General features: G+C 51.5%; 1 protein-coding gene across 6 annotated transcripts in view; it reads right to left on the bottom strand.

The window, feature by feature from the left end:
• ACACB (acetyl-CoA carboxylase beta) overlaps positions 1–13093 on the bottom strand; it is a 122363-nt gene that overhangs the window by 54685 nt on the left and 54585 nt on the right. For all 6 annotated transcript variants that reach the window (XM_026515066.4, XM_026515067.4, XM_044389913.3 and 3 more), the window contains 8 exons: positions 11715–11876; positions 10222–10385; positions 7627–7777; positions 7415–7518; positions 6351–6432; positions 3838–3983; positions 2498–2648; positions 1585–1719 (listed from right to left, as the gene is read on the bottom strand). In XM_026515066.4, the coding sequence (XP_026370851.2) occupies positions 1585–1719; positions 2498–2648; positions 3838–3983; positions 6351–6432; positions 7415–7518; positions 7627–7777; positions 10222–10385; positions 11715–11876 (1095 nt within the window). The remainder of the gene's footprint in view (positions 1–1584; positions 1720–2497; positions 2649–3837; positions 3984–6350; positions 6433–7414; positions 7519–7626; positions 7778–10221; positions 10386–11714; positions 11877–13093) is intronic.

Consider the following 13093-nt stretch of genomic DNA (forward strand, 5'->3'; position numbering starts at 1 on the left):
CTCTTACTAGCCTTTTATTCCCCCCTGAGCATATGTACTAATTATTACAGAAGGAAAAAAACACAATTCAGGCATGAATGACAAGCTACCCCTCCATATGCACGCCTTGCTTAGGACGGTGTAAACGTTCATTCATTCAGCAGCAAGACCTGTTTTGGGTTGTTGTTTTTTTCTGAGTACCCTGTATGCCCCATGCACTGTGCCAGGCACCAAGAATACAGTGACGAACAAGAGAGTGGTCCTTGACTTCAGAAGTCACAGTTTCATGGGAAAGCTTAACGATCAGTTATAAGAATCTAAATCAGAGGTCCCACTGGGGCCTGACTTCAGGGCCATACATATCACAAATATTCTGGTACCCTCTCTGCTGGTCCGAAGGACGGGGTCCTGCCCCCACAGCACCGGAACCTCTGTGTATACAACCAAAAAATATCTGTGGAGCACCTCCTACATGCCTGCCCTGTTTGGGAATCTAGCAGGGGGCGAGTAAGACAAAATGTACTGGGCTCATGGTGCTTCCAATCTCGGGGATGCCAAAAATTACACCCACGGGACAATCAGTGAGACACGTCGTCTCTCTGATCATGAATGACAGTGCCAGGGAGAGAAGGATAGCAGGGCAGGAGGATGGGGAGTGTAAGGTCAGGTGTGTGTGTGTGTCATTTTTTAAAGGGGGGTCAAAACAGGAGCCTAAGGAGACAAGGCAACTCTATAATATACTAACCTAGATGTGTTCCTGGATTTGGGTAAAAACTAAAGAAATACAGTCGTGTTCACTGCAGCATGACTCACACCAGCCAAAAGACAGAAGCAACCCGAGGATCCATCAATGGAAGACTGGGTAAACAAAATATACGCTACGCAAACCACGGACTGTTACTCGGCCTTCAAAGGGAGTGAAGCATGGACACCTGCTACAACACGGATGGGCCCTGAGGACGTTATTCTAAGTGAAACAAGCCAGCCACAAAAAGACAAATATCGTACGATTCCACTAATACGAGGTTCCTCGAGGAAGTCAGATCCCTAGAGAAAGAGCGACTGCCAGAGGCTGGGGGAGGGAGGAACGGGGAGTTAGTGTTTAATGGGTGTAAGAGTTTCAGTTTGGAAAGATGAGAAAGTTCTAGGGACGGATGACAGTGCTGGTCGTACAACAGTGTGAATGCCCTTAACGCCACTGAAACGCACCCTTCCAAACGGTTCAGACGCTGAATTTCACATTGTATACTTTACAGTTTACACGGGAGTACTAAGGAGATCTGCATAACCTATGGAGTTCAGGGAGTAATCATGTATCAATAGCGCTTCATCCATTGTAACAATATTATCTACTCTCTGTACTTACGTGTCAATAACTCAATACGAAAGTGCGCAATCGGAGTTTTACTCTGGGTGGGCTAGTGAGCTGCTGGTGTGAGGGGTGTGAGCAAAGTGGGCGTGCTTCTGTACCCATCACACTGGCTGCTGGGGGCTCACAGAGGCAGGACAAGAGCCGGGAGCAGTCAGCCAGCTCTGTTCCCAGAAGAGGCAGAACCGTGAGCGCTCCTGAGCCAGCCGGGGTGGCTGCGCTGGGGTGCGACGTACCGGGTGCACTTTGGAAGGGTCATCGAGCTCCAGCCTGGCCACCACACAGCCTGCCTCCAGCATGGCCCCCGGGCGCTTCATGTACTTCACCCGGCCACTTTCCTGCACGCTCAAGGTCATGATCATCTTCATCACCTGTTTTGCGGGAAGGAGAAATAAGACGAGCCCTACGGGGACTGGCTTGTGCGTGTGACAGCCAGAGTCACCCAGAACTAGTACTCCGGAGCAGCTGGTGCTCGGTCATTTAAACAGAATGACTCCCTGGGCAGAGCTCAAGTGTAAAGCATGGAGGGAACAAGCATTTGCCAGAAGCCTGCTGTGTGCCAGGCTCAGCGCTGTTCATGAATTGTCTCCATCTGCAAAGCCAGCTAGGGAGGCGGGTCATGTACTGCACCCATTTTACAGACATGGAAACTGATCTTTATTTGTAAAGTAAAGCCTCTCTCTTAGAAATACAGTTAAATTATATTATGTGGGGGTGCTTAACACACACATTCCTAAAACCTGGTGCATTTTGTGACCGGCTCCTTTTTTAAAGGCAGTGAGAGGGGCGCCTGGGTGGCACAGCGGTTAAGCATCTGCCTTTGGCTCAGGGCGTGATCCCGGCATTGTGGGATCGAGCCACATCAGGCTCCTCCGCTATGAGCCTGCTTCTTCCTCTCCCACTCCCCTGCTTGTGTTCCCTCTCTCGCTGGCTGTCTGAGGTTTTCCCTTTGAATACTGCAGTGAATTGGGGCTGAATCCCCCATACTGGTTCTCTGAGGAATGGGCAGATGGTGGCCCAGGGGAGAGGTGAGGCCCACCAGCTCGGGTGCAGGGGTGCAGGTGCAATGCGGGATGGACCTCCCCCGGGAAGTGGAATGGAGGGGAGGCCTGGCTGCGGCCCCACCCCGAGGACCGGCTCTGCGCTCACCTCCATGTCAGCGTAGCTGCTCCCAGCCTCAACGTGGCCCCCGTCCTCCACCGTGTACTGCAGCAGCTTCCCAGCCGAAGGGGCTCTCAGGACCGTGGGATCGTTCTCTTTCTCAAACACACACGTCTTGTTGCCGATGGTAATACGGTAACTGGGAGACAGAAGGAGAGGGCGGGCGGGTAGATGGAGGGGGACCATCCACCCAGCATCCTCAGGTCTGGCTGTCCACAGTGTTTCCCCCTTCCTGAAGGCAGCCCAGAGTGTCCCCCTGGGTGTGCTCTGTGGGATTCCACTTGCCCAAATGCTAGCATCTGACGGTTACCAGGGAGATACAGGGAATGAATGGGGTGAGCAAAGCGTGTGACCCTTTCCTGGCTGAAAACCAGTTCCTTTTACTGATATAATTCTAAGAGGCATGGAGAAAGCAATTGATATTATCCAGTTAATATTTACGGACTTTAAGCCTTCACCTTATAACTGAACTGCGCAGAGTATACCCTAGCGGGGGTTATTCAAATAATCTTGAATATTCTTGGCAGACAGAACATGGCTGAAAAAGAGGTAATAAAACAGTGCTCTGGCTGGGATGAAGCCAGTCTGCCTTCTTCCAAAACTTGGAGGATAGGGAAGGGAGACAATTCTCTAAGTGGAGCTGTTGCAGGCATGCAGCCTGTGCCCACCCCCACCCCCACACTCTGGCCTGATTCTCCTGGGCTGGAGTGGGGGAGGAAGTCCGTGCCGCCTGCTCAGCCCAGCTGGTCTACGCTTCATTGTATGAGCTCAGCGTGGTCAGATGCGCCGGAACAGGAGGGTCTTTGGGGGAATCTCATGATGCCTCCGCGCTAAGTGCTTCCGGGGCAACCTGCATTTCGCTTGTCCTGGTACACAGTGACCAGTCCTGCCCCTTCTGCTTGTTAACTACGTCATGTGTGCCAACAGGTTCCACGAGTCATGACCGTGGTCTTATCCCAACACCTAGCCCTGTGCCCAGTATAAGCAGCTGCCGCCCTCGCTGGATGGCTGTATCTCCTCCAAGCCTGAGCTCAGACAAGGGCCAGCTATACGTTGTCACACGCCTTGCAGGCCCTGGAGCTGGGAGTCACGACCCATTCGGCTCTGGATCCTCCCACATTACTAGAAGTGGGCCTCTTGGGAAACTCCCCAAAACATCTGCCAGTTTGGTGGATGTCCAGCCAAGAGATTAACCTCTCCATGGGCCCCAGAATTTACTGGAGAAGCTACTTTATCTAAGACCCTTCGGCTGCACATAGCTGGCTTTATATTTTTGAGCCCCGTGGGAAAGCGTGGCTCTGTGTTGCGCCCCTCCCCCCGCCACGTACCTGTCAAACTCTTCTTTCATGTAGGTGGTATAGCTGTTACCATTATAGGACAGCAGCAACCCCCCGTCGCTTAGCCGGTGGGCGTCGATCTCGATGTGACAGTTGTTCATGATGAGGACGAACATGGTCAGAGATTGCCGGGCCACCTGCGGGGACAGGCTCAGTGTCCCTGCCTGAATTCAGGAGGCCTGCTTGTCCCTGTGCCCCAGAGCACCCTCTGCACCCCCTCCCAGGAGCAAGGGCTAGTGTCCACAGTGGTGTGCACTCTCAGGGAGCAGCTGACGGGGCTGCAGAGAGCCTGCAGTCAGTACACCGCATCTGTCCCGGGGGTGGGGGGGACTAATGGCCACCGGCTGCAGATATAGTTCGGCCTCGTCATCTCCTGCCAATCACGTGCCCTTCTCATTGCTGCCTCTAAGCATCAGCCCCAACTAGGGCCACCCTGAGTAGCAGGGAAGGTGGGTGGGGAGGTGGGGGGGGGGTCTCCTGTGGATGAAACAGCCCTGGAGACTCCACCAGTGACCAGGACTCTGCCGTCCCCTGACCCAGCTCTGCGCAGGGGCACCCAAGACATTTGGGACACTCGAGAGAGGCACAGGTGGCCAGGCCCGGCCTCAGCTCTGTACTTGGATCTGACATACTAGCCCTGGGTTCACTGTGGGTGTGCTCTCTCAGAAGACAAAACACCCTCAAGAGCCCTCAGACCTCTAAGATACATATGCTGAGACCAAAGGTAGCAAGAAATAGAGGAATGTTTATTGCAACATTACTCATGGTAACAGGAAAACTGAGACACAAACTAGCTATCCCACAACCTTGCAATGGAATACCCTAAACCCACACTGTCAAATAGGGCAGCCCGGAGCTAGGCTGGCTATTTACCCGTAAATTAATTTAACTTAAATCATATATAAAATTCAGTTCCTCAGCACTCAGTAGCCCCAGGTGGCCCTACTGGAGAGCATGGACACAGACCATTTCCGTTCCTATGGAAAGTTCCACTGGACTGTTGCCTATAGACACCAAACTGACATTAAGGAAACTTGTTAATAACACGGGAAAACTTTATGCCATGATGATATCAAAGCAGTAAAACAGTATTTGCACCGTGATCTCAACTTTGCAAAATCAGTGCATAAGGAAAAAAAAAATTAGAAGAGATTTGCTAAAACCTTAATGGGGATTGCCTCCCAGGGTCAACACAGGATGGGTTTGTTCTTCTGATGTTTTATGCTTTTTTAAATTTCATACAGTAAGCATGTGTCATATTTAAAATCACGCTGGGGGACCAGGCCCCCAAAATAGCCAGGAAGCATGGAGGGGTAAAGCGGAGTGGTTTTATGGCATGCCCCCACGGAGAACGTGCTTGCTTGGCCACACTAACCCCGAAAATGTCCAAAGCTGGAAGCGTTCCATGTGCTCAGTCATCGTAAAAATAAAGGAACAGAACTTAAAAATTCTGCCTCAAAGGCAGACTCGAGCTCTGTTATCCTTTCCCTCCCAAGAAGGAGGCCTTAGCTTCTTGGGGACATTTTGCCCCCAGGGGTCAGCCTGAACCAGACCCAGGGCCTGATCCTGGGCCCACACATCTCAGATACTCTGATATTCTCTGCTGCAATGACCTCAGACGCCCCAGGAAGGTAACTGGAAACTTCTGACAGAGGACAGCGTGCCGAGTAAACCTCTAGGGAACCCGTGGTGGGCCAGGGAGAGATCAGAAAGCCATACGCTGACCTTTGGTGCGGACATACAGGACACAGCGGGCCTCACAGCCCCTGGAAACGGACCCACACACTATGCCAGCTCGGCAGTGGTCCTGCTCATGCTCTGAGTCGGACTGGATACTGTGTCCCCAAATTCATGTCCTTCCTGGCACCTCGGCACGTGACTTCACTTGGAAATAGTGTCTTTGCAAATGCAGGTAGTTAGATGGAGTCCTACTGGAGCAGGGTGGGCCCTCAATGCGATCTGAGTGGTATTCTTCAGAGCAGAGACACACAGAGGGAAGACAATGTAGACACACACACACACACACCACACACACACACACACACACACACACACACAGAAAAGGCGGCCACATGAAGCCAGAGGCATAGCTTGGAGTGCCGGTCTACCAGCCACGGAATACCAAGGACGGCCCTACAACCACCAGGAGCTAGGAAAGCATGAAACAGATTCTTTCCTGGAAACTTCAAAGAGACCAGGGCCCAGCGGACACCTTGATTTTAGACTCTGGCCTCCAGACTCTGAGAGCACACACTTCTGTTGTCTGAAGCCACTGGCTCCACGGTACTTTGTCACGTCAGCCCCGGGACACTCGTACATGCTCCGTGGTACACTGTGCGTATTGCTCAAGCCTGCACGTGCCAAAACCCCAAGCGCTTCGGTTTCAAGGGCACGGGACTGCCCGGGGAGTCCAAGGACCCAAGCACGAGCAAGTCCACTCCAGACAGAAAAACTCCCACCAGCCTCCAGAGTGCTGGAGACAGCCGAGAAACCGGGGCCTTCACCTTGAGAATGTACTTAACACCTCCATAAATTAGTTCCACATCCACGATGTTCAGCAGAGAAGCTGCAGGAAGGACCTGGCCCCTGAAAGAAAAGACAGACGTGCGGTCGGCTGTGGGAATGAACGAGAACGCTCGGGCCACCCTCTGGATTTGAACAGATCACCCAGCTCTTCGCCTCGCCTAAGCACCACCACATCTGGCTGTATTTAAAACGCTAAATCCGAGGCACAGGCAAGGAACAGGACCCTGCTCAGAACTTAAAGGAACAGCGCTTGCTGAAGGGTGAGAAATTTGAAAAGGGCTTTCCAGGAAGCAAAATCCACAACGCTCATTCTGGGAAAAAATTTCCGACGTGGGAATCGTGCCACCTGCTTAGGAAGGAAAGCGACACACGCATTGGACTCTTATTACTCTGCACATGCACGATGACCACGCGCTAACATCTCTCATCTTTTTAAAGTCGTTTTGGCAGCTTCGTTTGCCTATCACAGTGTCTCTGGGGGTGATTTCTGCCTCTACCCCAGGACATTTGGCCATGTCTGGAGACATATCTGATTGTGGTGACTCCTGGGGGGGGTACTCTGTGGCCCAGGGATCCTGTTAACTTCCCACAGTGCACAGGACAGCCCCCGCAATAAAAAAAAATCAATCAGCTCAAAATGTCAAGGGTGCCAGGGCTGAGAAACGCTGCTCCATCCTATCAGTGAGCACCTGGTCCTCTTCACTCGCCACACCTCATTCGGGCAAGGGTCTGGAAGGAATCTTTGCAGAGGTGACCGATCACCTGCTTTGCTTCTCAAGTCCACCTCGTCTCTGAACTCAAGTCCTGTGAAGTACCTTACCCAAGTCAGCATGAATAGGCACACAGCGCTCGGCCTGCTACCGGCTGCCTGGAGAATCCCACCCCCAGCGGCCTCCTCCCGGGCGGCCTCGGTTCACAGGCGAGGCATTTCAGAAGCAGGCACATAGGAGGGACTCCCTAACTGCCTGCTGGCGGATTATCTGCCTTACTTGCCATTAACACACATCCCAGGGGGGTGGGGGTAATTACCCCTGCACCCTACCTTTCCAGCGAGTGTAAGAAATCCGTCATGCAAGTTCTGAACATCGCATCGGCCACGTTCAAGGCTCCGCACACCACCCCGAGCATGATATCCGGCTTCTCCGCCTAGGAGAGACTCCACGCTTCAGTGTCGGTGGTGACCAAGTCCACGGGGAGCCGACGGGGGTGGGCGGGAGTCCGTGACCCCAATGAGAGAAGCGCGCAGCTCCCCACCTGCACTTTCTCGGCGATGAGGTAATCCAACCAGCCTGTGTCGATGTCATTGTTCTGGAAGCGCTCAGTCTCCAGCAGGTTAATGAGATACTCCACGGTGGTTCTGAAGTCGCCCCGGATGGACAGTTCCTTCAAAGCCACCACCATGTTCCTTGAGGGGAAAGGCACATGGATTGTCTTCCAAATTAATATATACGTCAACAGAGCTCCTGCTCGGGGAGCCCAGAATAGCACAGCTAAGAGGGGGCCTAAGCCAGGCGGCCCAGGTGTCAACCTCGGCTCCAGCATTTACTGGTCAGGCAACCTTGGGCAAGTGACTTAACCACTCTGGGCCTCAGTTTCCTCATCTGGAAAATGAGGAAATAGCCCTGACTTCACACAGGGGCTGGAAGACTAAAATGAAACAATCCATATAAAGAGCATAGTCACCGATAAATAAGGTCAGCCGCTATGAACATGATTAATGATCGTGATTGTAATTATTATTAACCATGGGCCGTCGCTCCCCTCTCTCCAGCTGGACCTATTCAGATCCCCGTGTCCCAGAGCACGTGCCACCCCTGGCCATCCACAGAGCTGCTCTGCTGGGTACGCACGCGGCGCACCTAAGGAACGCCCACCTACAGTGTGGCGGTCACCTGTGTGCACGGGCTTGGTCGATCACCACCTTCCATTGTCCAGAGGGGTGGCCTCTCCCCAAAGAGGGCGCTAGTCCAAAGGGCTGACCCCCCCCCCCAAACTCCCTATGAAATCACAGGGAGAGTGTTTTGTACCAGAGAAAGAGGAGGAGGCATTAGAATAACTCTCTTCCTGGGAGAGGAGAGCTTTCACACCTGTCATGGTGATCCTGAGTGCATTCAGCAGGCATGGCAAAGGGGCAAGGGGAGATGAAAATGCACTGAGGTCAAATGAGCACGTCGACAATCTCGGGAGAGTCAGGTGCAGCACCAGAGTCTGCATGTAAGCGTCAAGCTATTGGGCTTAAGGGTGACCAATTTGTTCCAGCTTGCTCAGGACATGCCCAGTTTTGGCAGCGAGAAATCCCAAATCCTGGGAAACCCTCGGTCCCGGGGAAGCTGGCACAGCTGATCCCCCTATTAGACCCTGTTAGTGGCACCTGGGTGGCTCAGTCAGTTACGTGGCCGACAAGATTTCTGCTCAGATCATAATCTCAAGGTCGTGAGATCCCTGCGTTAGGCTCTGCACTCACTGGGGAGCCTGCTTAAGGTTCTCTCTCTTCCTCTCCCTCTGCCCCTCCCCACTTTGCTCTCCCCCCCCCCAAAAAAAAGCCAGAATTTTTCCCTCTGAATTCTTTTAAAGTCCATACTGGTCATTCCCAGCATAGGACAAGCCACAGGCCGTTTCCATCAGAGATCAGAGTGGGCTAGACTGGCTGGACTCCCTCTCCCTTCAATTTTTCACTCGGCATGATTAAAACTAATTACATAGGGGCGCCTGGGTGGCACAGCGGTTAAGCGTCTGCCTTCGGCTCAGGGCGTGATCCTGGCGTCATGGGATCGAGCCCCACATCAGGCTCCTCTGCTATGAGCCTGCTTCTTCCTCTCCCACTCCCCCTGTTTGTGTTCCCTCTCTCACTGGCTGTCTCCGTCTCTGTCAAATAAATAAATAAAATCTTTAAAAAAAAAAAAAAACTAATTACATAAAGCCGTCAAAGAAAGCCCACTCATCAAAATCACCAAACTCAATTTAATTCATGACTAAGTGCCCTGGACTAGATAGATTTTAATACTTTTTATTATTTTTTAAATTTTTAAAAAAGATTTAAAAATTTTTTTTTACAGAGAAAGAGAGAGGGTAAGGGGGCGAAGGGAGAGAAAATCCTAAGCAGGCTCCATGCTCAGCAAGGAAACTTATGTGGGGCTCGATCTCACCACCCTGAGATCATAACCTGAGCCAAAATCAGGTCAGAAGCTTCACCAACTGAGCCAGCCAGGCGCCCCTACAGATTTTATTTTAAAGTAAGCTCCACACCCAATGTGGGGCTTGAACTTACAATCCCGAGATCAACAGTTGCCCGCGCTAGCCCCTGAGCCAGCCAGGTGCCCTGATTATAATGCTTTCTCAACAAAATGTCCACACAGTCTTTGGGATTTTTCACTCTAAACACAGGAATATTTAATTACAAAGTGAGCTGGTTTTACCTTTTGCGTTCAGGGCAAGGCAGGAGACACAGAAGAGGTGGCTGTCTGGGGATTCGGGAACCCCTTTGTCAATGTGGGTTTCTCCAGGACCTACGTCTAAGGTTTAAATCGAAAGAAGTCCCCCCACACACATTTTCTTAAAAAAGCTCTAGCACGTGGCACGTTTTAAATTTTGGAATCCCCTTGAACATTCTTTGGATCTCCTCCAAGTGCGACCTGTAATGAGCTCAAGACCAAATGACCTTGGTGGGCTCGTGAGCTCCCCTGACTTCACGGCTCTCAGATACAGGAAGAGGGCAGACTTTGCCCTTGGGCTTCAGCAAAGGGCATTTAAGACAGGGTCTGCTCTGTGATTCACTCCTTTACCGCCTGAAGTGCTTCTAGCTTCTGGAAAGAAGGAGGGAAAGGAGGAGGGGAGGAGGGAGATACTAACGAAATGGCCTCTTCCCGGTTCTCTCCCCAGGAGAAGCAGTGCCCGAACTGGGAATCAGCAAACTCGTGTAAGCCGCCGGCAGCCGCTACGCTGAAGTAACCCCACACGTTCTTGTTGCTCCGGAAATTCAGCTCCTGAACCGTTCCAGAGCTTGGCTTAAACCCCTGGAGCCGGGATAGCAAAAGCAAAATGGGGGGGGGGGAGATCATCACTCCAGATATATTTGCATCAAAATTAAACCCTAGACACACCCGAGAACCCCCATAACCCAAAACTTAGTGGGATCAATGGAACCCTGATCTCTCCCACTGGGGGTGCGGGTGTACCCATGTCAAGACGTCGGTGCGTGCGTGTAATTTTTACTTTAAAAAAAACTATAAAAATAAATAACCACGTTGGGATGGGGGAGGAGGTATAGACACAGTAGGGGGAACGCTGCTCACTGAGGGAGCTGAGTGGAAGTGCATTCTGGTTTTATAAACGACATTGTCAGTCATAAAAAGTTTAAATGGAAGAGAAGAAGGGCTGGATTTCAAATTCTGGATTATGAAAATGCCAGCAGATAAATGTGATGTGAACACACACCTAATTTGCTTATGGGGCATGGGGGTGGGGCGGAAAGCCCATCCCCCTGAGTATCATTTTGCTAAGGGGGGGGTGGACGTGGACCCTCTCCCTGGGATTAGGGCTCCTGGCATGTGTAGTGGAGGCATCCGTTTTGAGAGATGGGGAATTTCAGGTGCCCGGGCGATTTCCACTCTGAGCTCTCTGTCCTCCCAGGCCCCTGTAAACAGGCCATCATCCCCCTAAAAAATACCCATTTTGCTTGTGCACCACCAGAGTCCGTTGTCTGCAGCCAAAGATGCCAAGCTGATACAGCTACCATAGCGTCCAATTCTTTAATTAGAAGGGGAGGGAGGGAGACAAACACCTCTCTTACCCCAAGTTTCTTAAATGTAATCATTAAACAATGAGGTTGTGGTAGATTATGGAGACAATGTGACAATCAACCGTAAGTAAGACAGATACCAGCTGGCTGGTTTTTCAAGGCACAGAGAAGAACAAGTCACAAAGGAACTCCTTACAAGGGACCAGCCTCCAATTAGGGTGCAGGAAAGAGTCCGGGGGCCAGAAAACCAAGGACCCGGGTTCTAAAGCTGGCTGCTTGTCCCAAAGATGAACCCATTGGGTCCAACCCTGGGGCTCGGTCACAGCCTCAGCAGGTGCCAGGCACGAAGCAAGACCCTAACGTCTCGAGCCATAGCGCAGGGACACACTGCCTGGCAGGGGCACGATCCTGTACGTGAGCGATGAAGGTACCTGCCCCGGTCCCTGGCACACACACTTCCCATCAATAAACCACTGCCCTCCCATGCCACGGTTTCCCTGTCTGTACTTGGAGAAGCCTGGGCGTCTCAGCCAAAGCTAACATTCAGGGTCTGCCCCATGCCGGGAGCCCGGAGATGGCAGGCGCAGGAGCCCCCAAAACTTGCCTCATCGGGGTTCTCACTGGTGATTCTAGCCGCAATGACATGGCCTCGGGCGAGTGGAGGATTGGCAGGAGTGTCGAACGAAATGGGTGTCACCCCCCACGGCGACTCTCCATACAGAAGCCGGATATCCTTCAGCCGGTGCAGGGGCACCCCCATGGCAATCTGAAATGACGAAATCCACCCCGCGGACGGTCAGGCCCCACGAGCACCCTGGCCCCCAAACACCAAGCACACTGCTAGATGCCATGGAGGCAGAGGTGCCGTGAATGACCTCAGGTATCCCGAGCACCTGCTGAGCAGACGGCACTGCGCCACATGGTGGCGGGAGAAGCAAAGCAAGAGAAAGGCAGAGGGGTCCCCAGAGTGGCTCAGTTGGCTAAGCGTCTGCTGTCTGCTCAGGTCATGATCCCAGGGTGCTGGGATCGAGTCCCGCTTCGGGCTCCCTGATCAGCAGGGAGCCTGCTTCTCCCTCTGCCTGCAGCTCCCCCTGCTCACGCATGCGTGCTCTCTCAAATAACCACATAAAATCTTTAAAAAAAAAAAAAAAAGTAAAAAATTTTTTTTCTAATTTTATACTTTTAATTTCAGGTAGACATGTAGTAGCATCAGTGCTGTATTTCCCGAGTGTCGTCATTTTATTGTGATATTGTGCCAGAATGATCTCGTTCTCTTTTTCCTTCTTTTTTTTTTTTTTTTTTAAATGATGTTGTTCTTAGGGTCTTTTTACTTAAATATTTAGAGGCAAAGAGCCATGAAGGTTCAAGTCAAAACATATCTCGAAAAGTTAAGCCAAAAAAAAAAAAGAAAAAAAATTACACCAACGCACAAATAGAAAGAACACAAATGTGGCCGAGGCTAACAACAAGTGGGCCGAGGCACAGGGGCTGGGTGGTAACTGTACCATCCTTGTAACATTCCTCCTGAAATTTTCCAAACAAACACACACACAAACAAAGACAGAAAACAATAAAACAGCTGAGAGAGGAAGAAGAGGAAGGACAGAGACATGCACTCATACATTTTAAACATCTGAGTTCCCATTCATGCAGGAGTTCCTGACTCTGGGTCATGAGTTCTCAATGGGGCGGATACTGCCCCTCAAAGGGGGCAGATATTTGCACCTGGGGGTGAATCGATCTTACTCTTTGTATCAGTCACAGATATAGCTTCGGTAAAAACACACACAGTATATCTGTGATATTAAAATTTTATAAGGGGAGAAATTAGGGGGGAAGTGTCTAAAAAGGCTCCTTTGGGGGCCGGTAATGAAAAAAAGGCTGAGAACTTCTCTGGGTCTGTGAATGGAGAACACGGGGTCCACGAATGGCCTGGGACTGTATGTATTTTTTCCCTCAGGGAGAAATTCAATGGGCTTTTGC

This window comes from Ursus arctos, unplaced genomic scaffold, assembly GCF_023065955.2.
Source record: "Ursus arctos isolate Adak ecotype North America unplaced genomic scaffold, UrsArc2.0 scaffold_34, whole genome shotgun sequence".
Taxonomy (NCBI): Eukaryota; Metazoa; Chordata; class Mammalia; order Carnivora; family Ursidae; genus Ursus; species Ursus arctos.